General features: G+C 48.5%; 1 protein-coding gene across 2 annotated transcripts in view; it reads left to right on the plus strand.

Annotated features, from left to right (window-relative positions):
* LOC117900116 (protein dachsous) overlaps positions 1-25,148 on the plus strand; it is a 74,767-nt gene that overhangs the window by 41,436 nt on the left and 8,183 nt on the right. For both annotated transcript variants that reach the window (XM_034810341.1, XM_034810342.1), the window contains exons 3-9: positions 13,526-14,201; positions 15,751-16,337; positions 16,818-17,274; positions 18,820-19,322; positions 22,214-23,351; positions 23,468-23,878; positions 23,946-24,318. In XM_034810341.1, the coding sequence (XP_034666232.1) occupies positions 13,526-14,201; positions 15,751-16,337; positions 16,818-17,274; positions 18,820-19,322; positions 22,214-23,351; positions 23,468-23,878; positions 23,946-24,318 (4,145 nt within the window). The remainder of the gene's footprint in view (positions 1-13,525; positions 14,202-15,750; positions 16,338-16,817; positions 17,275-18,819; positions 19,323-22,213; positions 23,352-23,467; positions 23,879-23,945; positions 24,319-25,148) is intronic.

Here is a 25,148-nt window from a genome sequence, read left to right on the forward strand (position 1 = left end):
GCATTTGCGCTTAAGCCTTGGCAATGAATTCATCGTTGACATATCTCGTTAATTTAATTTCTTATCGTAGGGATAGCATCGTCTTCGAGGCTCTGCAGCGGCGACTCTCCCTCCCGTTGTCGTCGACTCGGAAGCCGCATGGCTGACTGATTTTTGTGGCCGCGGAGGCGTGCGGGGCAGCACATGGATAAAGCGGGTTTAAGGGCAGGCCAGCAAGCATGCAGCGGCATAAGGGGAACATGTGGCAGGCAGTCTGGTATGCAAAATAGCTGCAAGGATGCGCCGACAAGCATTGGCGTTGTGTGGATGTGGCTGTGGCATTGGGGGGGAATTGCTGCCGGACTTCAAGACGCCAAAAGACTAGTCGCTGGGCTCTTTGGTTCCCTGTTCTTTGGTCTCTTTCCTCTTTCCTTCTCTCTTTTCTGTGCTGTCTTTTTGCTACTATAAATTTTTGTCAACGATTTGTACGCATTGTCTTGGGTCCTTCCCTGCTGCTGCCCGCTCCCCCTGCTCCCACTGTTCGCTTGCAGTTCAATGAGCATTTCGCTTTGGGCGTAGATTTTTAGCATAACATTTGCTTATCATTGTGTGTTTGTGTGTTTGTCGGCGGCAACAGATCCTTTGTGGATTTTTATATTTAAAAAAAAAAAAAACAAAAAAAAAACGATATCCTCAAATGATTTAAACCAAAATGTCAATCAATTTTTTGGGGCAGCAACGTGAAGAGACATTTCTTACCACTCGCTGCCTAATTGTTATTTGCTTTTCGGGGCGCAGGCAAACGCTTTCTTCAATTAACTATAAAAAAAAAAAAACGTTATCCTCAAATGATTTCAACCAAATGTCAATCAATTTTTTCGGAGCAAAACAGAGTAAAGCGGAATTTGGCATTTCTTTCCCATCGCTGCCTAATTGTTATTTGCTTTTCGGCTTTTCGCTTTCCCCAATTAACGATAAAAAAAAAACCAACAGCTGTGGCTTGGGTTTTCGGGGCATTCTCTCTAAGAGTAGAAGGGTCGCACCACACATTAAGCGCAACATTCGCGCAAATTAACGCAAAATGCTTATCACAGAAGTCAGTTCTGGTGACTCCTCCTTCGCCCTGCCTTCCTGCCCTCTTTTCTTTTTATAGGCCTAACGAAGTGCGCGTACTCCCTGCGAGGGTAACACCCCACATATATAGCGGGCTTCCCCCGCTCTTCTCCTACTCCTGGCAACGCGTTTCTGTTGATGATTTTACGCACCATCCATCCACACACCAAAAAAAGAAAAAATAAAAGAAAAAGCAAGTCCGAGCGTCCATTGTTGCCTGCTGTTGCACCTTCCAGCGAGCACACCTTGCCACAACTGGTGTTGAAAGCAATTTCAAAAATGATGAGTATGATCGAACAGTTCTGCCCGCTGTCTGCCCCGTGTCCTGTCCCAGTCCCAGTCCCAGTCCCAACCGCGTGCCTTCACTGTCGGAGCCGCTGCTGTTGGCTTTTCGATTTGCTTTCAATATAATTTGGAACCCCTTTCCGTCGCAGTCTCCGTCTCCGTCTCCTTCTCCTTCTGCTGCATAAATATCTTTCCTTCCTGCCTTTGTCTGCTGCTGCTGCTGCTGCTCCTCCTCCTCCACCTGGCCCCTTCCCTTCTTGCCGAAGACGACGGCAGACGAAGCCAATAAGCAGTTTTGCTTTATCGCTTATTAAAAATCATTTCGCTCTTCGTATTTTTCAAGTTTCCAAGCGAAGCTTCAGGTCTCCCGTTCTCCCCTTTCTTTGCTGCCTTTGCCTCTGCCTTTTGTTATTAACTTTGACTCACATGTCGATCACTTGGGCCCCTGATGATTTTCTTCAATTTTAGCGCACATGAGAGCGCCGCTCTGTGGTACGTCTCCATTCGAGGCAGTGGCTCATCATCATCTGACAGAGCTCAGTCCTCCACCGCCTTCTCCTTCTCCTCCTCCTCAGATCTTAGTCTCAGCCTGAACCTCGGACTCTGTCTCAGCCTCAACCTCATCGACAGCTTCCTACATTCCAGGCGACGTCTGTCTGTCAGTCATTCGTCGGTCTGTCTCTGCTGTCTCCTCTGTCTGTCTGTTGTGATTGCTATCTCGTACTCTGCTCGGCTGTATATTTATTCAGAGAGCCCCGAAAAAAAGTAATGTAATGTTTTTCGTATGGCTTCTGCTTCTTTTTTGCTGGGATGATGATGTGCCTTCGCTTTCATTCATTCTCTCTCTCTCTCTCTGTCTCTGTTTCTCCATTTGTTGCACGTTGTCCGCTATGGCAAATTATGGCAAATACACACCTTATACTCTGCCCCCAGATGCAGAGAGACGCAGAGACCATGGCCCCCAACATGCAGACAATGGCAAATGGCACACACGCACCCCACACACACACTCACACACACACACACAGACGTGGGGGCCCTTCTGGCAGCTCTTTCGCTGCCTTTTCGATCGATTTTTATTTCTTATTGTTTTTGGGCGCTGCTGCTCGGCTCTGCTCGGACCAGCTCCAACTCCAACTCCAACGATGATTACAAGATCACTTATCTGCCTTCAATAAACTTCGGCATCGGTTGCTGTTATTATTTTTTAATGTAGTTTTTTAAGTACCATCAAACACTTGAGACTACGAGAGCGAGAACCCACCTACCCCAGCACCACTCCCTGCCCTGCCCAGCCCTGCCCTGCCATGCGTTCCCCGTTTTTGGAGCGTTTCCCTTTTGAAATATCATCTAGAAATTGTTGTTGCTCGATCGATAGCACAAGAGGTAATTACCCAGTCGATCGATGGCTCTCCATTCTCCATTGCCCGTGCCCCAACCCATACATGAGCTCGGGTTGGGGTTGGGGGTTTCTGCTAGAGATTATCGTAGTACATCTTCTGTGTGCCTTTTGTGGAATTTTCAATTTCTGTGTACGCGCAGCACCTGCCCCTGCGAAACACTTTCTTTCCGTTTATTGATATCTTTATGGCTCTGTTGCATGCCCCATGCATGCCCTCCATCAATTGCAAGTACAGTAATTTGTGCCTGCAAGTGGATCTCCAGCCATTACCACGTAACTCGGGCTTATGGCTGCCTCACGGAGGAGTGGAACGCACTTTAGTTCGACAAATATGCCATAAAGTCCTGGCCACCAAAAGGGTTTCCATCTCCTCCCCTCTGTCGCTCCCCTGTGGAAATGAAATCAAATCGAATCTGCTCCCAAGGTTCTTCTTCTCTTTTTTGTTCTATCGATCTTTTGCTGGCTCTGGCATTCCTTTCGCTCTCTGTGCTGGAACATCTGGCCTTTTTGATTTTAATTATATATTGTGACCAGTTCAACGTCTCTCCCCCCCGCCCCGTCGCTTCATTCGCTCTCTCTCTCTCTCCCTCTCTCTCTCTGTGGCCAGTGGAAAAACCTTTATATCGAAGTGGGCGTGTCACTAAATAAATTACTTTTCTATACGAAATGAGTGGAGGTGAACGTTGGAGTCTCTAGAGCCGCTCTAGAGGTTTTTCCCACCACACATGTGCCACACAATCTGTTGCAAGTTTGGCTGCTGGCTGCTGGCTGCTTGTTGCTTGTTGCAATTGCAACAGCGCAGCTTTGCTGCTTTTGTGGTTGGCTGCTTTGGAAAATTGTTTGGCTAAACGCCCTTTCCTGTGCGCTGTCTGTCTGGTTGTCGCTTTTGGGGGCTGAAGCTGCGCGTAATTAGCATAAATCACTTCGAATAAGGCTACCATTTTGGCTTGACCAAATTTGTTTATAGACTTTGTGGCTCTTTTGGCATTTTGGCATCTACTGACAGCGCACCACCCCCAACTCTGCCTGCACCACTGCAGCCACGACATGGACCCAGAGTCACGCATCGCTGACCAAAATTGGACGCCTCCTCGAGACTCTCCCGATGCAGCAGCATTCAAAGGAGTTTCGGTTTGGGGATTTTTTTTGTTTGTTTCGTTTCTCGTTTCTCGTTCGCTCTTTTCTTTTTGGGCCGCAAGTTGAGCAATAAAGGCCATTTGCATTGCACTCCAAAAATCCAACAAATAGAAAGTACATTTTGTTAATTGAAAGTCAACCGAAAGACCAGCCACCACACCAACAAAAACACACACCAGAAACAGTAACAAAAACAGAAAAAACACAAACAAAAACCGAGGAGTCCACAAATCAAATGAAGCGCCAAGTTTTTCCATTCATTCCAGTTCCATTTCCATTTCCAATTCCAATTCCCAATTTACAATTTCCAATTGCACTTCCCGATTATTTCAACTTTCCCGTGAATGCAATTAATTTGCCAAAAAGCAATCGCTAATGGCTAGCGTAGCCAGCCTGATGTTTCATTTAGAGTCAGCGAAGGCGTGGTGACCCCGACGAAGTCGATTTTGCACTCTTACAGTCTCTTATGTACAAAAGTAGAGTCAGCATTGGATTGTAGGTATCTTGAGAGCTCTGTTGTGAGCTCTAGAACCACTTTTGGTGAGCAAAAAATATAATTAGGCGCAAATTCTGCAACTTGGTGACCCCGACTATTCCGTAAAGACACTTTTGCCTTGAAATTTGAGTCAATAATTTAGTAAACAAAAAAATATTCTGGGAATTTAATTATATGCGAAATTAAATATTTGGTGACACCGAAAAATGGATAAAAGTATTTGTTTCTCCATTAGATGGCATCCTTAAAAAATGTCTAAGTCATTCCTAAGTAAAAAACATATTTTAAGCTTTGTTTTGCTTTCTAAAAATCCTTTTTCTTCGCTCTAGTCAAGTTAAAACCCAACTCAAAGTACTGGTGACCCCTCAAAATTGCTTCAACTGCTTCAAATTTCCTAAGGTGCCTATCTTTCACACGGAAAACTCATGTCTGAGTACATATAAAGTACATAAAACATCTCTGCAACTGCACCCCCTTCGGGTGACCACAAATCAAATGGAAACGTAAAGTGTTTCCCCTTCATTTCCATTTCCCGATTATTTCAACTTTCTCATCACTGCAATTAAAGTCCATTAGGCAATTTTATGACCAGTTTTGATTAGTGGTCGCGACGGTTGGCAGCTCGTGTCCCTACCATTCCATCAGCCAAATGGTGACCCCGACCGAAATTTATTCAACCCTAAAGGCAGAGTTCGAGAGAGAGGGAGAGTGAGAGTGAGACCCTCCACAGGCAACGTTTGCTGACTGCTGGCATCTTCATAGCTGACTGGAGTCTGGGGTCCACTGCCACAGACTGGTTATTGGGGGTCGGGCTCCTAGCGCTGCTTGCCTCACCATTAGACTTGCCCCAGTTTGTGGCAGTGCCGCTGACTTCGATTCCTGGGTGACTTTTGCTTGGTTTTTATGAGTGCGTCGTTGCGTTTTTTCTCCTAAGCTCTGAGCGGCCTAATTGAAAAAATGGTTTATTAAAATGGCATGCGATAAAGTCACCTGATGGCTGATGGCTGATAGGGGGGGAATGGGTTTGCATTTAGTGGGGCGCTGGCCAAACGCATAATATTTCCGTCATTAGGCATCGAGGCAACGAGTTTCAGTTGCATAAGAAGCTGGGCCGCTAAGGGGAATCGCTGTGGCTCCATCTTTTGTTTCCCGTAATTCGTAATTTGTCGGACGTGGCAGGAGGTTCTGTCTATTGGGCCCACTCCCACACAATGCCATGACGCCCTGAGAGAGAGAGCGAGCGATACCAATTATTAGAGCTGTGCACTGCGCTTGTTGGCCATAAATTCGCGTCTGCTTATCATTTTCCATAAACAAGTCTGGGGCCAAATGGGAGCCACCACGCCGACGAGGCCCAAAACTTATGCAATTCTCGCTGGTCTCCGCTCTGTGCGGAGTCTGGTAATGACAGGTGTTTGTAACTCGTTTGCGGCCTAACGGAGAGACCCAAAAAATAAATATTGTTTTGCCACAAGACCCAGTCAGAGTTAGAGTCAGAGCTAGACAATCGGCATAGGAATCGCCCCGAAACTGCTGGCTGCAGCAGGGGGTCTGGGTCCAGTCGCCAACGCAGAAAGATATTTGCATTAATATAAAGCCCAAACCAATTTATGCCCCACAGCGGCAAGAAGCAGCTGCAATTGCAGCCAAGCCAAAAGAGGAGATGCAACCAAAGACGGGAATGGAGATTGAGTTGGAGTTGGGAGGGATCCATTCCCATTCCCATTCCAGTGAAAGTGATCCTCCTGCGGTTTTGATCCGCCCAGCCACTGGACACTCAGAGTTCTAGGCTTACAATTTCATTATCAAGACAATTTTCCATTTGTTTTTACTGTGGTCAAAGCCCCGCCAGGCAATGATGATGGATTTTGATTATGTTTCCGCCGAGAGTGTTGCGGTTTCAGCACTCGGGATGAGACAATAAAATTGATATTTGCGGTTCTTGTGGTTCCTGTCAGTGTGTGCCAGCGGAATGCTGCCGTCCAGTGTGGAGTCCCGCGGTTATTGAACCCCAAAGTCAGTTGTTTGGCCTCGAGAGTGAGGCTGATTAGCCAGACAACATTTGTCATTGTTAGCGCGTAATTAACACACGCCCCGCGGAACAAACGAGAGAGTGAAAACAATCCTACCGCCCGCCCACCGCCCACTGCTCACGATGGCCATAAACATAAATCAGTGGGAAAAACTACACTGCCACAGGAGATGGAAGATATGCCCCCAAAGTGTACGGTTTCGAGTGGCAACTTAATTGCAGGAGTTTGCATAATTCCCATTTAAGTGAAAGAAAAAGAAGGAAAAACTCTGCCTAATGGCGGAAAATATTTCAAATTCAAACATTGAAAAACACTTTGGGGCGAAATTCAATTTGCAACAGGCAGCAGACAGTGCAGCACACACACAGGCAGACAGTGGACAGTGCAACATGCACCACAATCATAATTAATTTCGGTGGTTATCGCGCTTGGCCTGCTTCCGAGACCCACCTGCTGCACGGTCTCTCTCGCTCGGGCTCTCTCGGCCCAACAAAAATCAACAAAATTGATATTTAAAATCGCATAAATCGCAACGAAAAATACAGCGCTTGCGATCCACATGCGTTCCACAAAGCAGCGAGCAGAGTCCGAAATTGGGTTTGGAACCACTTTGGCAATTTGATTTATGCAGCCTCTTGGACTCCGACTCCAACTCCGACTCCGAGTTGTGGCGGCTGCCAGCTCAGACTCGGCGCTGACTGTGTGGCATGACTCCCGGGGTGTGTGGGTGCGTCGTTGGTCTGTAACTGGAAATTGGGAATTGCTTTAAATTACGCAAATTCGACAAAAAAAAACACTGCAAAGGCGAGCGCAAAGCCCAAAAACAAAGACAAAATGCAGGCAAAAGAGCGAAGCCAAATGGCTGTGTGTTTGTTGAACTTTTGATTAACTTATTGGACACACACACAGAGACAGTGCCACAACAAGTACCGTTGCTTGCCACTTGTCCAGAGAGTTGTCGTTGCACTTTACTTGCCACATGTGTGCATTTATCAAGAGCCAAACCACAAAAAGTGAAACCAAAAACCAACGAAAGTGACCAAAAAATCAAATAAAATCAAATAAAATAAAACTTTGCGCCTAATTTATTAGAGCTACAAAAGGGGCGGGCGAGGGGCTCGGAGTTTAGCTATTTATGTGTGTTTTGTGGCACTTTGTCATGCGGCCGGCACTTGCCCCACGATCGAGTGAGGCCGATTTCCGGGAGCGCGCTCGCTGGAAGAGCTCGCTGGGCTGGACTCCTCCGTGGACTCCTCCTCACACACATTTCAATTTCTGTGCAAATATTTACACAGTCTTCAATAAATTTATGCGCTCTTCTTCACATTTTCAATTTGTGGCAAGGCAGGGCAGGCAGGCAGCACCTCCGGCTCCGGTCCAACTCCATTTTCAGCCGCCAACTTTGGTTCAGAATTTATGCAAAAAAAATCGCAGAAACAGACACCAGCAGGATGCATCGAAACGGTGATTGTTATTGGCCTAGAGAACGATTCCAACAGATCCGCAGATCCGCAGATCCAATGATTTTTTATGCCGCTGCTGCTGCTGTGTGGGCGGACGAAATCGAATTCAAATTCAAACTCGATGATCGCAGATCGTCGCACCGAGGCAACGGGCAGCCCAGTCAAGTCTAGGGTAGAGTCTAGGGCTCCAGCGATTCTTATCAGCAGGCTCTTAGGCTAAAGGCTCTGCCAGATGGGATCGCTCTCTCTTGATCCACTTGGTGTGTGGCCTGCTCCATCGCTGGTGGTTTATGGTCAGCCACTTCACCTCAATCTATTGACAATTTTAGCCACTTTTGGCGCGACTTCGGGGGAAAGTCAGTCGCCATTAGGCAGACAGCGTTTGACAGAGTTTTCCACAGCATTTTCACAGCGTTTTCCCAGACAGCTGCTTATGGCCCGAAAGAGCTTTCGTTTCGCCTTTTTGCAGCGGAAGTTGTGACAAGTTTTTGCAGGCTTTGAGCTAGGCTTTGGGGCAGTCTTACCCTTGCATAAAGTGTGACCACTTCCTTCGGCACGACAAAGTGTGACCAAATGGCTGATGAAGGAGTCTGCCAACTGTCTGGCTGCCCCGTCATCTCTTTCGCCAATTAGAATGTTTTATTGCTCCAACTTGCGGACAGTTCTGGACTGTGCATGACTTCCTGTCGCTCTTGATTTCACTCGAGGTTCAGGCGTGGGCGTGGACTCGTTAGGACGCTGCGGCAGCGGAGCGTGCAGTCAGCTTAATTAGCAGTAGGAAAGGGAGTAGCAGAAGGAGAGGGAGCAGCAGATGCTGCAGTAGGTACTGCAGTTGAATGAGGAAGCGAGGGCCCAGGCCATTGATTAGCGCCTCAGATTGTGCCTCACAAACAGGAACTAAAACTGAAACAGCCACAAAGATTCAGATGCAGATGCAGATGCAGTTCGAGTTCGTGAACTTTTGCTGCAAACGGACGCACATTCCAGCAGCGAAAAAAAAACGTTGAACAACTTTCTGTGTCTTATGCAACGATCCATCATCGGAGTAGGAGTCCGCGGCCTGGGAGTTGCTGCTGCAGTTGGCAGGCGGGTGGTGCTGGCTGTTGCTGGCTGTTGCAGCTGCAACTAGAAACACAAGAAACGCATTCGGCCAGAGCGAGGAGTCCCCTGTGCCTCTCCCCCCCTCTGCTCTATGCTTTTTTTCGTGGTTTGTTCGCATGTTTTTGGCCAGAGTCCCAGTCAAGTCAAGTCCATGGCCAACGGCCAAATGTAAATCTCTCTCCTCCACCCCGCACGCATATATTCGTATGTTTTGTTGCTGTTGTTGTTGTTGTTTGATTTATCAATAGATGGCCATAGCAGCATGTCCCGTCAGTTGTTGTTGCTGTTGTTGTTGGCGGCGAAAGCAAAAGTCGAAGACGACTCGAGCCACGAGTTGAGGGAAAGGCGTGCGAGCGAGCGATTGCCTCAAAAGTTGAACCGTAAACGTAAACGTAACCGTAACCAAGGGGAGGGCAGGGACTGCTGGCAGGCGGAGGTAATGGGCATTGGCTAAGAAGACAGCTGCAAAGAAAAAATGGCAAACTGGCAGCAGGAGGAGGCAGGCAGCAGGCAGCAGGCACTGGCTGTGCCACAGACGAAGCGGAGAAGCAAACATAAATCAAATGAAGGAAAATGTACAAGATAAATTTTTAAGCACACTTATTTAACACCTAACAACCTTGTTAGATGCATTTTGATGATGCACAGTCCCAGACTCCAAGTGGGGCTTGTGGCTTCGGCTGCGGCTCTGGCAGAGGTGGAGCAGCAGCAGCGCAGAGCCGAGACTGAGACTGAGACTGAGACCCCGAACAAGTCAGAAATCTATACCGGAAAATTAAAAATTCTTAATAACACGACAAGCGGGCACAGCGGGGTCGGTGGTGGACTGGGACTGGGATGTGGAGCTGAAGCTGCTGCCTGGCTGCCTGGCTGCCTGGGTGCCTGGCTGAGGCCGTGAAACAACTGTTAGAATTGCTTTTTGGTGTTTTCTGATGATGCAACCAGCAGGAGTGTGCAAAAAACCAAACAGAAATAGATCTTCCCTCCCCGCTCTCCCTCCGCGGCACACCACTTTCCCCCTGGGAACAAAACTCGGCTGCGTCTTAAATTATACAACGCTCTATATATTTTTTCCAGACCATTTTCCAATCACCACGATTTATAGTCACCCTTTTGGCAGTCGAAATGGGCAACTGACAGCCAGGCTGCGCTTTAGCTGGTGATAAATTCGATTTATTTTTCTTAAACTAATGAGAATTTGAGACTAATTTGAGTAAGAGTGAAGAAAAAGTGAGCAAAACTGCAGCAAAAGTGAGGAAAAGTGCAGCACAGCTGAGCAAAACTGATGCAAACAGGTGAACAGGTGGCAGTAATTAATAAAAACTATAATTAAAACACTGCAGACCTAGAAATATTATTATTTTTTATCAATTCTAATAATTTGTTACATGAAAATGCCAAAAACCAGCGCCCAATTGTGGCAGAAACTTCATTAAAGCGGCTTTTTGTCCCTCCAATAATTGCCATAAAATTCTCTCTAGTTCTTCATCTCTTTCACTCCTTTCTCTGCCTCTCTCTCTCGCACTGATCTACTCACATACTTATAAATCTTGTGTGTGTGCTCTGTGCATCTTTCAGTAAAATAATTTATAATAAAAATTGCAATAAATATTGAGGAGCCCTGATAAGGCGTCAACATAAATCAGCAGCAAGGGGATGGCCAGCGGCGGCAATGCCAAGAGCTGGAAAGGAAGGGGGCACAGCGGTTTTTATAGAGAGATGAGAGCCCGTGACTAATCAACGCCGCAAAAGTGTGAAATCTTCACACGCCGCAAACATCCTCAGCAGCAGCAGCAGTTCCAGCTCCAATCCCAGTCCCAATCCCAGCTGCAGTCCCAGCCCCAAACCCCCTTCGTCATACCCAAAAGGGAATGCCAGAGCGTAAATGTCTTTATAACTAAATCGATACCCAGTAAAGGGAGGAGGGAAAGAGCTCGAGTACGAGGCACAAAGATTTCCACTGAAAGTTGCAGAAAACCGCAAACAATTTCACGCTTTCTGACGCCCCCACATGATGATGTTTCATGCAACAATTTCTCTCATTTGAAGCCCCAATCTGACACTCGTTTTTCGCACTCAACGGCTGTTTGGGTTTGATGATTGAGAATTGAGCTTTGAGTCGTGTTAAGAGTCAGCCAAAAACGTTGCGGCACTGCCGGCACGTAGCCATTTCTCATAGCAGCGCGGCATGGACCCGGACCAGGTCTAAATCATTCACAGCTGCCGGAAATTGCATAAAAAAATACGAGTGCGAGTGCGAGTGCGAGCGGGGCCTGCATGCTGCGAACGTCTCGTCGTCTTATCAGAGTGTTTGCTGTGGTCTCTCGGACTCACAGAGCCTCACAGAGCCTCTCATTCGCTCTGTGATAATCCCTGGCAGCAGAGACACGACCGACATTTCGGCCAAGTTCTATTAGCCACGTCCCAGTCCCCTCCTTGTCTCTTCCCCTGCTCGTTGGCACCAGTGTTAATCAAACTTTAACCACAAACATCCGCATGGCATCCAGGGTCCATGGCTCTGGCTCTGGCTGCTGTTAACGTTCTTCTCTCTTATGGCAATCATCTTCCTCATCCATGCTCTGGCATTGTCTCCACTCCGATCCACTCCCTGCTCGTTTTTGGGGTTTATTTTTCTGTACGTTAAATAAGGTAATTGAATGAAATTACTTTTGACAGCTTATTTGCATACATCAACAGCAAGCAGAGGCAACCCGCAGCAGCAGCACCACAGAAGTATCTTCTGGCTGGTAGCTTGTTAGCCCCATAATTGGTCATTGAATGCTCCTCTGGCATATGCCCACAGCCACCAGCCACCAGCCACCAGATCTCCAGACTCCAGAAGAGAGTGTGAGAAATGCTGACAAAGATGAATAACTCGAGAGATCGAGCGAGCGAGAGACTTCTGTTTGCTTTTTATTTTGGGTTTTGGAAGATGTCACTGGATGGTTTTTTTCCTTGCTGATTTGATTTGCCTTTCACTGGCAGCAGCTGCTGCTGCTCTGCCCTGCCTTTTATCAGCCACGACAACGCCTTGGGAAGGCTCCCAATCCCTTGCCGTATCCATGCCATTTCGGGTTTTCGGGCCAACCATTTCGTGTGGGCGTGCATTCATTTAGTTCCTTCATCGCTCGAGGTTCTGGGTTCTGGCTTCTCGCTTTTTTTTGCAGAACTTCCATGTTGTTGACAGATAAAATTGCCAATCTGTTGGGCTGACGACAGCCTCAGTTCGCAGTCTGCAGTCCCTCAGCCTCAAGCGTTTCCCTTTGGCGACAATTTCACTCGCGGGTTAAACGAGTTTAAACGGCAGCAGCAGCAGCCTGAAACTCTAAGCTTAATGAAAGTCTTTAGTCGCAGGAGCCCGCCAACTATCTAAGCAGATCTACAGACCGCAGACAGCAGACAGCAGCCCCCAGCCAGAATCCCATTCCCGGAGGCTGTGCTGCTGCTGCTGCTGCTGCTGCCTTTTGGCTTACAAAAAGTGTAATTAGCGCTGGAAATGCAACGTTCAGAGAGAGCGAGAGAGAGAGCGCGGGGCATACACGTTTCGCTTTAAATGCATATCAGAAGTGGAAGCCAAACCGCAGCCGAAACGAAGGCAAGCGAACGCTTTGAGGGAATCACTCTGATCCAGTCTCTGTTGCAGTCTCTGTTCCAGCGCTGCTGCCTCGTTTCTTTGCCCATTTAAAGTGAAATAATGACAGTTTTAATTGCTGATTTGCTGTTTAGTTGTTCGTTGGCGTCAAAATCCAACGATGGCCCCCGCTCTTCGTGCTATTTATAGGGTCAGAGCCAGAGCCAGTCCCAGAGCTCGAGGACAGCTCTCAGCTCCGAGCAGAATGCAAATGTCGATTACGCAAAATGCCAACTAATTGGCAGCCATTAAACGGGGTCATTGATCCCCCTCACAGCGCCGTTTAAAGTCGCAATCTATGATTCATTTCAGTAGCGGGAGTCGGGAGTCGGGAGTCGGCCCTCGGGGTGTCCAGTAGTCGCCACGGTCCGGGAGGAGAGTCTCTCCTGCTTGACCCAAAAGAGCGACCCAAGCCGAAAAAAAAGGAACTTAAGTTGACACATCGCCCGATACGCCCGATCCGATTCATGATGATCCGCCTGGGGGCAACTCGCAGCCGATCCCGAGCATAACAAATTGCCAAATTAAGCTCCAGAAAAAATAAGGAAAAAGGGCAGCTGGCGGAGCCTGCGGAGGCGCAGATAAATCCCCAGCAAGGCGCTGGGCTGTAAATCAAATTAAAATTTTTGACAACTTCATTTGTAATGAAAGGAAGGGAGAGGGAGTGTGGCAGAAAGAGTTTCGTTTGCCAAAGAAAGGATGGAGATAAGTTCCTCCGAAAGTGGTGAAGTATTTAAGCACAGTTTGGGCACATTTTTACCCACTTTTCCAGGCACATTTCTAGGCAGAAAATTAAAGTTTAAAAACATAAAATTATTCCTACTCAAAGTCTACCCATTATCCACCCAATTTCTAATCATTAAATCCCGCTTTTACCTCTTGCAGGTCTCCGCCAGCGATCCCGATTGCGGTGTCAATGCCATGGTCAACTACACTTTGGGCGAGGGCTTCAAGCACCTCACGGAGTTCGAGGTGCGCTCCGCCTCGGGTGAGATTTGCATTGCCGGGGAGCTGGACTTTGAGCGGCGAAGCAGCTACGAGTTTCCCGTGCTGGCCACCGATCGTGGTGGACTGAGCACCACGGCCATGATCAAGATGCAGCTGACGGATGTCAACGACAATCGTCCGGTGTTCTATCCGCGGGAGTACAATGTGTCGCTGAAGGAGTCGCCGCAGCAGACGCAGCCGCCAGCTGCGAGCATACCCGTGGTGGCTGTGGTGGCCACCGATGCGGATTCGGGCAGCTTCGGGCAGGTCTCGTATCGCATTGTGGCCGGCAACGAGGCGGGCATTTTCCGCATCGATCGCTCCTCGGGGGAGATCTTCGTCACACGCCCCGACTCGCTCTCCGTGCGCACACAGCCGATGCACATGCTCAACATTTCGGCCACCGATGGTGGAGGTCTGCGCACCAGCTACGATGCCGTTGTCTTCCTCAGCATCATCGATGCCCTGCAACGGCCACCGATCTTCGAGAAGGCGCGCTACAACTACTACGTCAAGGAGGATATTCCGCGTGGCACCGTCGTTGGCTCTGTGATAGCCACAAGCGGCGATACCGGTGAGTGCTCCTTCCCCTTTCCCCTGCCCCTGCCTGCTTCTTGGATTCTTTTGGTGGAACGCATTCATTAGTTCAGTGAGCTGGAAACCAAAATATGCGCATATGATGGACGGACAGACGGACGGACGGACGGTGCCTAACGGACAGCGGCAGACACAAGAATTAAAATAAAATTTGTAAAGGCAACGAAAAGAAAAGAGCGGGAGAAGAGAGTCCCCACGAAGATGGAAATACTCTGTCAGAATTTGTGGACACGAACTTGGGGAACTTTATATATTAAAGAAATAGTTGTCCGATTTGCATGAAAATTTAGAAATTGATGTGAAACATGTTGGTTTAACTTTGTGTAAAGTTTCATTGAAATATCTTCGGAAAAACGTACTTTTCGAGTTACATTTTCGTTAAATATTTAGCAGATTTCACGATATAATGTTTCGATTTCGATGAAACTTCAGTAATTAGTGTGAAACTCTTCGGCATGGAATTGTATAAAGTTTCATTGAAATATCTGCAGTGAAACATCGATGCAAAAATTGATCAAAAACTAATCATATTTCCTTCAATAGTTTTTCAATTTCTATGAAACTTCAAAGACTTCGTTATAGATGAGCTAGCTTACATTATCCAAAGTTTCCTTGAACTATCTTCAGAAATTACCATAATTTTCCCATTAATTGCTTTCTGCTACTGGGCATGTCCGTTCGTAATTATTCAAAGCCTTTGAAACTCTCTAAAATCATTGAATTTTTATTAAAAAAGAAGAGCATTTTCACTTTGAACTGCACTTTTAGTGTTTTAATAATAGTTCTGTAAATTTCACCCATAAGTAATTCTGAAAAAAGGCTCAACTATTTTTCCATCTATTTCTAATAAACTTCTGCTCATATTTTCCATACCCTCTGCCATGGGTAGAGTATCCCACGAATCCTAAAGAGCAACTTCCACACAGACACAGACTGAAAGCAAAGAACATGCAACCCAAGTGGAGGTCTTTTGGGGTACCGTTTCGTCTCTCTCCCCCTCCCTCCCTCTCTTTCACTTCTTTCTTTTGTGCAACAAAGCAAAAGCAAAACACTTCAAACGCAAATTTCGGCAGAAATCTGCACCCATCAACGGATTCGAACTCGTCATTGAATCCGAAAGACTCGGGCAAAAAATAACCAAAAAGCCTCACGAAATACAAGGGCCAAGTGGAGAGAGCCAGGGAACGGAGACGATGGCTATGCAAAAATGATTTTGCGGTTTAATTTGCTGCTGCTTGTGCACTTCCTTTCATGTCCAAATGTGCCCCAATGGCCCAAGCTCCATCTCCATCCTCCATCCTACCTGTGGCCAGCACCTCCTCCTCCGAGTCTCTCTCTGCCTCATGTGTCAATCTCTTGTGTTCGATTCTGCTGCTTCTATTGTTCCTGCAACTCATTGCGAGGCCTTTGTTCGGCTTCGGCTTGCAGCTCTTTGAATTGCCTTTAATGAGCAGAGCGGCGACGGCAGTCTCCTAATTTCACAAAAGTTCCTTCAACTCAAACTCAAATATCTTTTCCCTTTTCAGCCCATCGAAGTCCCGTGCGCTACTCGATATACTCTGGCGATCCCGATGGTTACTTCAGCATTGAGGCCAGCTCCGGCAACATCAGGATTGCACGTCCATTGGATCACGAGGCCAAGGCACAGGTGCTGCTGAATATTCAAGCCACGCTCGGGGAACCACCTGTCTATGGCCACACACAAGTCAACATCGAAGTGGAGGATGTGAACGACAATGCGCCGGAGTTCGAGGCGAGTCTGGTGCGCATCTCTGTGCCGGAGAACGCCGATCTGGGCACACCGCTCTATGCGGCCCACGCACACGACAAGGACTCCGGCAGCAGCGGCCAAGTGACCTACAGCCTGGCCCGCGAGAAGCAGCTCTTTGCCATAGATCCGCGCTCCGGGCACCTCGTGTTGTCGCAGCATTTGGATTATGAGTCCTCGCAGCGCCACTCGCTGATTGTCACTGCCACGGATGGCGGCGTGCCGCCGCTGGCCACCAACTTGACGATACTGGTGGATGTGCAGGATGTGAACGACAATCCGCCGGTGTTTGAGCGTGAGGAGTATGCCGTGAATGTGTCCGAATCGCGCGCCGTGAACTCGCAGGTAAGAAAGGGCAGGGACAGCGAGAGGTCTAGCGAGAGGGTCAGCGAGAGGACCAGCGAGAGGGCCAGCGAGAGGACCAGCGAGAGTGCCAAGATCAGGGCTAGGACCTCGTTCTGGTCTCTCTTGTTTATTGGCGAATAAATTTGCGTAATGCCAACTAAATGCTCAACATAAATTTGATGAACAGGCCACTGAAAGTCACGCTTTGGCAACGGTTTTGGGGCGGCCAGCGCCCGTCATATCTTGTTTAAAAATATCTCTCAACACCCAGGAGAAATGCTCCAGAGCGAGCCACGCCAGAGAGTGGCTGCTCCGCTCCGCTCGAACTAGTTTTTGATCATAAAATCACTTCATATCTTTGGCATCTGCGGAAACTCGTTCCATTCCTCCAGAGAGCGGGCGAGCGAGCGAGCGAGTGATTGATGTGGGGCCCCCTCCTTAAGAATCTACTAACTGGCTTTTGTCTTGTTGCATTTGCAGATTGTTCAGGTGAATGCCACAGATCTGGATACGGGCAACAATGCGAGGATTACCTATCGCATTGTGGATGCTGGCGCGGACAATGCCACAGTCGCTCCCGGTGTTGCCTCCGATGTGGCACTGCACTTTGGCATCTTCCCCAACTCGGGCTGGATCTACCTTCGTGCTCCCTTGGATCGGGAGACGCGTGATCGCTACCAGCTTGTGGTCCTCGCCACGGACAACGGCACACCCGCAGCTCATGCCAGGACACGCGTTGTGGTTCGTGTCCTCGATGCCAACGACAATGATCCGCGCTTCCAGCGAGCCCAATACGAGTTCCGCATCGAGGAGAATCTGCGCCGTGGCTCTGTTGTGGGTGTGGTAACGGCCAGGGATCTGGATCTGGGGGAGAATGCTGCCATACGTTATAGTTTGCTGCCCGCAAACAGCAGCTTTCAGGTGCATCCCGTCACAGGTGAGCATCGCGTCTTCCTTTGGCCATAAATTACGGCAGGGGGGAACAACTCACTCAACGTTCCTGCGGCTGGCTGTGCTCCTGCGACGGTGGCGGTGGCAACTGTCAAGCCAACAGCCATGACCCACGGTCATTCATTACTGCTCCTCAAAGGCAGGCCAACAGGCAGGCAGCCAGCAGCCAGGCCAGCAGCCAGCAGCTCCACTCTCTTGAATGTCGCTCTGGCTCATAGATCAAACAGGAAAACCTGTTCCCTCGTTCCTCGATGTGGCAAGCGATAAAATGCGATCTCTTTGCGATACGCTGGCACGGCGGCAGCTGATGCTCGAGATGTGGCATGGCATGGGAGCTGCAGCCTGTGCCTCTGCCTGTATGCCGCATGACCATTAGTGTTTGAGCAACAACAGTTTTAACGCTGTCAGCTCATCCGTCAATGGAATATCATTGGGTTGACATCCACCAGCCACTGCGTGTCCGCTTTGGGGCGAATCTCTCCCTCTCTCCCGAGTCTCCCTCCCTCCACGTCTGATCCTCTGCCGATCTTTGTGGCTCATTTAAATTAAATATGGAAATCTCTTTGGAGTCTCTCGTGCAGCTAATCCTTGCTGGCTGCTCGCTGCTCGTCCAACTGGTTTACCGCTTGCATATTAATCATCGGCGACCCAGTTAGGACACCTCTGACGTCCCAACAGGAACGAGGCAGAGACAGACGTGCCACGTGCTGGCTTGGCAGTTTTTCAGTGCTGCAATTTTGTTGAAAGTTTGGCGAATTTTGAGACATTCTTTTGTAGATTTTTCGTGTGATTCTCTCTGCACATTTCCCTCAAATACTCCTCCGTTTGCTTTGAAAACTTCGCAGAGTTCTCTATAGAAGAACAAGCTTCCTACACGCTGGAATATCAGTTTATAGTGCTCCGATTTTTATGCAATTTTAGAGCTTAGTTTGGGGAACTTTGATACATAATTTGAGTGACATTTCGTGAGTTAAGACTGAACCCAAATGCAACTATCTCCTCTATATATATTGTTCCCATTGGTATGAAACCTTAGGGAATATTTAAGGGCACTTTGATGTATCATTTGAGTGGTGTTTCGTGGGATTAGCTTGATCTAAAGTACATAATTTTCCATTATATATTCCTCCCATTGTATTGGAACTTCACAGAGTTCTCCAGAGATGAACAAGTTTCCATTACGCTGGAAAATGAGTTTATAGTCCTCCGATTGAGGTGCAACTTTAGCTAATGTTTGAGGCAACATTTGGAACACATTTGTGTGGAAGTTCGCTGGAATATCTTGAACCTAAATGCATCATAAATATTCCCCCAATTGTGTTGAAACTTTCCAGTCTTCCCTATAGCAGCATTATCCTCCGTTTCATTGGTTTTTCACAACAAACTTTATGGAAAATCTCCCACAAACTCTCCTAATAATTACTCCCCAGTTCTTGCCACTTCCATTCCCGTTTCCAGCCGCTCATTAATCATCTTTTGCGACCCAGTTTGTACTCACACACAACTCCCCTCTCCTCTGTTCTATTCACAGGTGAAATCTCAACGCGGGAGCCACTCGATCGGGAGCTGCGTGAGCTGTACGATCTGGTGGTGGAGGCTCGCGATCAGGGCATGCCCGTGCGCAGTGCCCGTGTGCCGGTGCGCGTGCACGTGAGCGATGTGAACGACAATGCGCCGGAGATAGCCGACCCGCAGGAGGATGTGGTGAGTGTGCGGGAGGAGCAGCCACCCGGCACAGAGGTGGTGCGCATCCGGGCCATTGACCGTGATCACGGGCAGAATGCATCCATCACCTACTCGATCGTGAAGGGTCGCGACTCGGATGGTCATGGCTTGTTCAGCATCGATGCCGCCACGGGCGTGATTCGCACTCGGGTTGTGCTCGATCACGAGGAGCGCAGCATCTACCGGCTGGGTGTGGCAGCCACGGACGGTGGCCAGCCGCCCAAAGAGACGCTGCGAATGCTGCGCGTCGAGGTGCTGGATCTCAACGACAATCGGCCGACATTCACCAGCTCCAGTCTGGTCTTCAGGGTGAGTACCAGGCGCAGAGATTTATGCGCTTCCTTCTGCTGCTTTTCCTGGAAAACTTTTGTCCATTTGACGCTTCTAGTTTTACACGAAGGAAACTCCTCCAGCTCGTTGTGGTCTGGTCTGGGGTCTGGTCGTGAGTTGCGCGTTTGTCGCCTGCCTTTTGTGTCCACAAACTCGGATGATTTGTGGCGCGCAGTTTCGCTCGCTCTCTCGCTCACGTGACAATGGCCAAGAACACGACTCCATGCGAGGAAGCAGATGTCAGAGACGTGGGAAGTGTCGCGATTTGCATGCAGCCAGAGCAGAACCCTGGGAAGGAGTCTGCTGCTCCTCCAACTCCTCCACGCGTAATTGTCACTGTGGACTGTGACAAGGCCCAGTCTCCGGCCTATTAAGTGCGATTCGAGACGTCAGTTGTTGGCCACAGAGGGAAGAGCCGCCGCTTAGATTTTGGCGTCTCCTTCTTCCGCGTGGAGTGCAACGGAGAACCCTTTAACATTTTTATCACGTTCGATTCGCACATGTTTTGCATACCCCGCGCCACATCACTCTCTCTCTGGAGTCGGCGTTGAGTCCCCAGGCCCACTCCCAAGTCTCCTCCCGCTCCCCGCTCCCCATTCCCCTCTCTCTCCCAGTGTGGAGGACTGGGACGCTTTGACATGCATTTAATTGCCTCTCGAGAGCCGGTTCAGGTCGGGACCTCGTCTTCCCTTAAATCCGCTTCGGCCACAATTAAAATTGACACATTTCGTTGCGTCGTCGTTTGTCGGCGCTGCGCCTTTGATATCCCCCCCTGCCCCAGCCCCTCGTTGCATTCCTGCGCCTTTGTTCTTTGCGTTGGCGTTGCACCACCACAAGCGGCGGAGAGAGAGCTCAGGCTTTGGGTTCCCCCTGAGCAGCGATGATGCCAATTACTCAGCCGACGGATTGCCGCAAATAAATCCAATGTAATTAAGCAATTCCCCCCGCAACACACCTCGTTCCCGCTGCCCTTTCATCGGTTGACTGCTAGCCCAGAGGGCGACCACAAAATTGGGTTTAAATTTTGGTTTTTGCTGCAGCATTTTCTGCAGTGCCACAAAGCGCACAACAAATCATGCGCCCATTTTGTGGCAATTGTGTGCATAATTTTACCACGCCCCACCCCCCGCTAGTCGCTAGTTTTACGTATTTTTTGGGTATCCTTTTTGGGCCTCCTCCTTCTTGACTTTGCAGCTCTTTGAGTAGCAGGCAGGCAGGCAGCCAACTGCGTAATCTTGGCGGGACATAAATCTCGTGACTGTCATTTTTGTGTCTCCATTTTGGCGACCCAACAACCAAACAACACACAGCAGAATATTCGCAATGATTTTTTGAGGTTTTTTATATGAAAAAAGATACTACCACACACACATGCACACACGCAGGCAGAGAGAGAGGCCTCAAAAACCGAAAGACAACAGCAGACAGTGGAGAACCTTTTATGTTTTTCATATACAATAATACCCTTTTGAGATATATACACTGACTAAGGAGGGTATGGGGAATACTGGGAGGCATATGCGGCTCCTTAGATATTATTAATAAAATGTGCAGAAATGTATCTCGCTTCAGGCAGGGATTTCCTTCTGTAAGCCGCTCTTCAGAAGCCTTGATCATAGCCTAATTACATCCTTCCTTCAGTCTGTTAAAGCTATTTGTAATATCTATAAATTATTCTCTACTTTTGTTATAGTTCGCCACAAATTACACTTCTCTGTGCTTCACGTTTTATGCATTTTATTGTTCTAAAAACATATTTCTGCTCGTTCAATGTTTTAAAGTACACTTTCCTCCTTCTAAACATGTCACAAAACTTCTACAGAGGTTTTATCCTGCCAGATTTCTCTGATTGAAGTCAGATACTGCTTCTAGCTACACATTCTTCATGCAATTTTCATCCAAAAACAGCAGCAGATGGAATGGAAAATGAAGTAAATGAAAGATGGAATTCAATCTCAATGTTTCCGTGGATTTTTCTTGAGAATTTGAACACTTTGCATACTCATTGCCTAGCTCTCTTAGGCAGCTCCTTTCAATCCCACTTCCAGTGTATTTATCACTTCGTTTAGCTAATGTTCCCTTATCTTGTGTTCACTTTTTTCGGATTTTTTTGGCAGACCTCTCTGAACGGTTTTTGCGGTTTTGCATATTAAATTCTTGTGCGCAGTTTCTGCTGCTGCAAAAATAACCCAAGACGCTGACTGCCCCTCTCCTCTCTATCCCTCTTCGGTCTCAGCCTGCTGCTGCTGCTCTTCCTGCATATGCCACACATTTTTCTTCAGTGATTTTCGGGGCCGCCAAGTTCGGTCGGAATGCATAATTTCTTTTTAATGCCATTTGCCATGAACTGCGCTCTCAGTCTCTGTCTCTGTGCCTGTCTCTGTGTCTCTCTGTCTCTTGGCTTTGGAGTATGGTTTTGCCATGGAACGGACCCAAGTCTGAACTGGACTTTGGGGTTCTTCGCTGCTCTGCTCTGCTCTTTTTTTGCCGTTTCTTTGGCTGCTTCCTTCGGCTGCCTGTTGCCTCCGCTGCCTCTGTGGCATGGGAATACAAGCAAGAGTCAAGCGGTTGGGGGGGGGGACGAATGTTGGGAGGAAATTTTTAAATGTTTGCTGCCTTCGTAATCTTGAAGTATGAATTATTGCTTTAAGATTGGATTTTCAACACTGTTGTTGAGATTAAGATACGCGGGACAACATTGCGTTCAAGACCAAAAAAAAACCACCAGCAAGTTGCTTCCCAAGTGGAGCATCCGCAGACGTGCGGATTCGTTCTCCATTCGTTCTTCTGCCTCTCCTTCCTTTTTCTTAATAAGCCACAAAAATAATCTATAATTGTCTTGCCCCTCCGCACACACTCGCTCCTTGCAGGTACGAGAGGACGCTCATGTGGGGCATGTGGTGGGCTCCATCACGCCCAGCGAGCGGCTGCTGCTGCTGGACAACAACAGCTTGGAGCAGTCCAACACGGAGGATGATTTGCGCGTCACGTACACACTGAATCCTTTGACCAAGGACCTCATTGAGGGCGCCTTTGACATTGATCGTCACACGGGCAACCTCGTCGTCGCCCGCCTGCTCGATCGCGAGCTGCAATCCGAGTTCCGACTGGAAATACGCGCCCTGGATACGACGGCCAGCAATAATCCGCAGAGCAGCGCCATCACGGTCAAGATCGAGGTGGCCGATGTCAATGACAATGCGCCCCACTGGCCGCAGGACCCCATCGATCTGCGTGTGAGCGAATCCACGCCCCTGGGCGCCATTGTGCACAACTTTACGGCCACGGATGCGGACACGGGCACCAATGGGGAGCTGCAGTACCGCCTGCTGCGCTACTATCCGCTGCTGAACGAGACACAGGAGCAGGCAATGCCCATCTTTGCCATGGACTCGCTGACGGGTTCCCTCAGCCTGCAGGCGCCGCTGGACTTTGAGGCCGTGCAGGAGTACATGCTCATTGTACAGGCACTGGATCAGTCCTCCAATGTGAGCGAACGACTGCAGACCTCCGTCACAGTGAGGCTACGTGTCCTGGATGCCAATGACAATGCGCCAGAGTTTGTCTCCCCCCAAACAAAGGGCGGCTCAGCCTCTATTTTCCTCAGCGATGCCACACGCATTGGCGAAACGGTGGCACACATTGTGGCCCTCGATCGGGACGCTGGCGAGAACGCGCGCCTCACCTACGACATTGCGGGTGGCAATGGCGAGGGTCGCTTTCGCATTAACTCGGCAACGGGTGTCATAGAACTCGTCAAGTCACTGCCACCTGCCTCCGAGGATGTGGACAAGAATGGACGCTTTACGCTCCAGATCAGCGCCAAGGATCATGGCATGCCGGAGCCCAGGAAGAGCACGCTCAGCCTGCAGCTGCTCGTCCAAGGCAGCCACAACAATCCGCCGCGCTTCCTGCAGGCGGTGTACCGCGCCACCATACTGGAGAATGTGCCCAGTGGCAGCTTTGTGTTGCAGGTCACTGCCAAGTCCTTTCATGGCGGTGAAAATGGTAAGAAAAACACTTTCTACTTCCCATTTATCGATCGCTAGTACGATAAAAATCGATCACAATCGTTTATAAATACCTCTAAATTCCGCTTTCTATTTCCACATTCCTTCCTCTAGCAAATTTGAGCTACAAAATTCCCTCGGGCATTGCTGGCGATCTCTTTCACGTGGACTGGCAGCGTGGCATTGTCACCACTCGCGGCTCATTCGATCGGGAGACACAAGCCAGCTACATCCTGCCCATCTATGTGCGTGATGCAAATCGATTGGCCAGCTCCTCCTCCACTGCAGTGCGCAAGCAGCGTTCCTCGGAGAATGGTGCCGCGGAGAGCAACAGCGGACAGCACTTTGATGTGGCCACCGTGATCATAACGATTGGCGATGTCAATGACAATGCACCGGAGTTCCGTGCGGGTTCGTGTTATGGTCTGTCGGTGCCAGAGAACAGCGAGGCGGGCGTCATTCATACGGTGGTAGCCAGCGATGTGGATGAGGGCGCCAATGCGGACATCATCTACAGCATTACAGGTGAGGCCTCGACAAACTCCCCTCTTTGACACACAACCCTTGACCCAACCATTTGCTCACTTTTCAGGCGGCAATTTGGGCAACAAATTCAGCATCGATGCCCGCTCCGGGGAGCTGAGCTGTCGCCCACTCGATCGGGAGCAGCACTCCCGCTACACGCTCCAGGTGCAGGCCTCTGATCGCGGTCAGCCCAACAGTCGCCAGGGACACTGCAACATCACAATTCTCGTGGAGGACCAGAATGACAACGCTCCCCGCTTTGACCTGCCCAAGTATGTGGCAAGCGTGGCGGAAGATGCGCCCATTGGGGCGAGCGTTGTGCGGATCAAGGCCACCGATGCGGATCTGGGCGTGAATGCGCGTTTGGTTTATTCGCTGGCCAATGAGACCCAATGGCAGTTTGCCATCGACAGCAAGAGCGGACTCATAACGACCGTTGGGTGAGTGTCCTGAACTTTGCTTTTCTTTGAGAGTGTAAATGAATTTTGGGATACAAAATACATTAGATACTACATGGAGATTTTCTAAACTCTAGAAGATTCATCAGTATCAGAAAGAAACGGGAAGTTAAATCCGAAAAATACTAAAAAATCCTCAAAATTACTAACAAATACTAGAAAAAATAAAAAAAAATTCGGGTACATTTTGAAAATAATAATAATCTTGAAAATACTAAAAATACCGTAAATACTGAAAAATACTAGAAATACCAACATATGCACAGAAACAAAAAATATTCAAAGCACGAAGAAAAATACTAATGAAACTAAAAAATACCATAAATACAAAAAAGTTTTGAAAAAATACTAAAATTAACATAGTCTAAAAATTTTGAAAGTGAAAAAAAACCACTTCACCTAAAAAATTGAATAATACCTATTGTTAACTTTGGAACAAACCCTTTAAAAACTTCTCAAAAATATCAAAAACCATTCATAAGCCACACGTCCTCCTAAATTTTACCCAAATGAGCCCATTGAAACACAAAAATTGATCACTCAGCAGTGAGGAGTGGTGGCCCCAGGCTATGAGGATTGGTTCCGCAGATGAATGAAGGAGGATTAAGTGGAGGAGTGGAGGTGATTCCAGTGAGTAGGAGTAGAATTGGGGCTAGGGATAGGGCTAGCAGAAGTCAATGTATCGCTTCGAATCTTATCTGAAACCTTGATCTCCAGCAAGGACGCAGGCAACAAAAAAACATTGCCATAATTTCGTACAAAAACAAGCAAACGGAACGCGAAATGGGGCTAATGCAGCATGGTAATGCAAT

The sequence above is a fragment of the Drosophila subobscura genome, chromosome U, assembly GCF_008121235.1.
Source record: "Drosophila subobscura isolate 14011-0131.10 chromosome U, UCBerk_Dsub_1.0, whole genome shotgun sequence".
In the NCBI taxonomy this organism is placed as follows: Eukaryota; Metazoa; Arthropoda; class Insecta; order Diptera; family Drosophilidae; genus Drosophila; species Drosophila subobscura.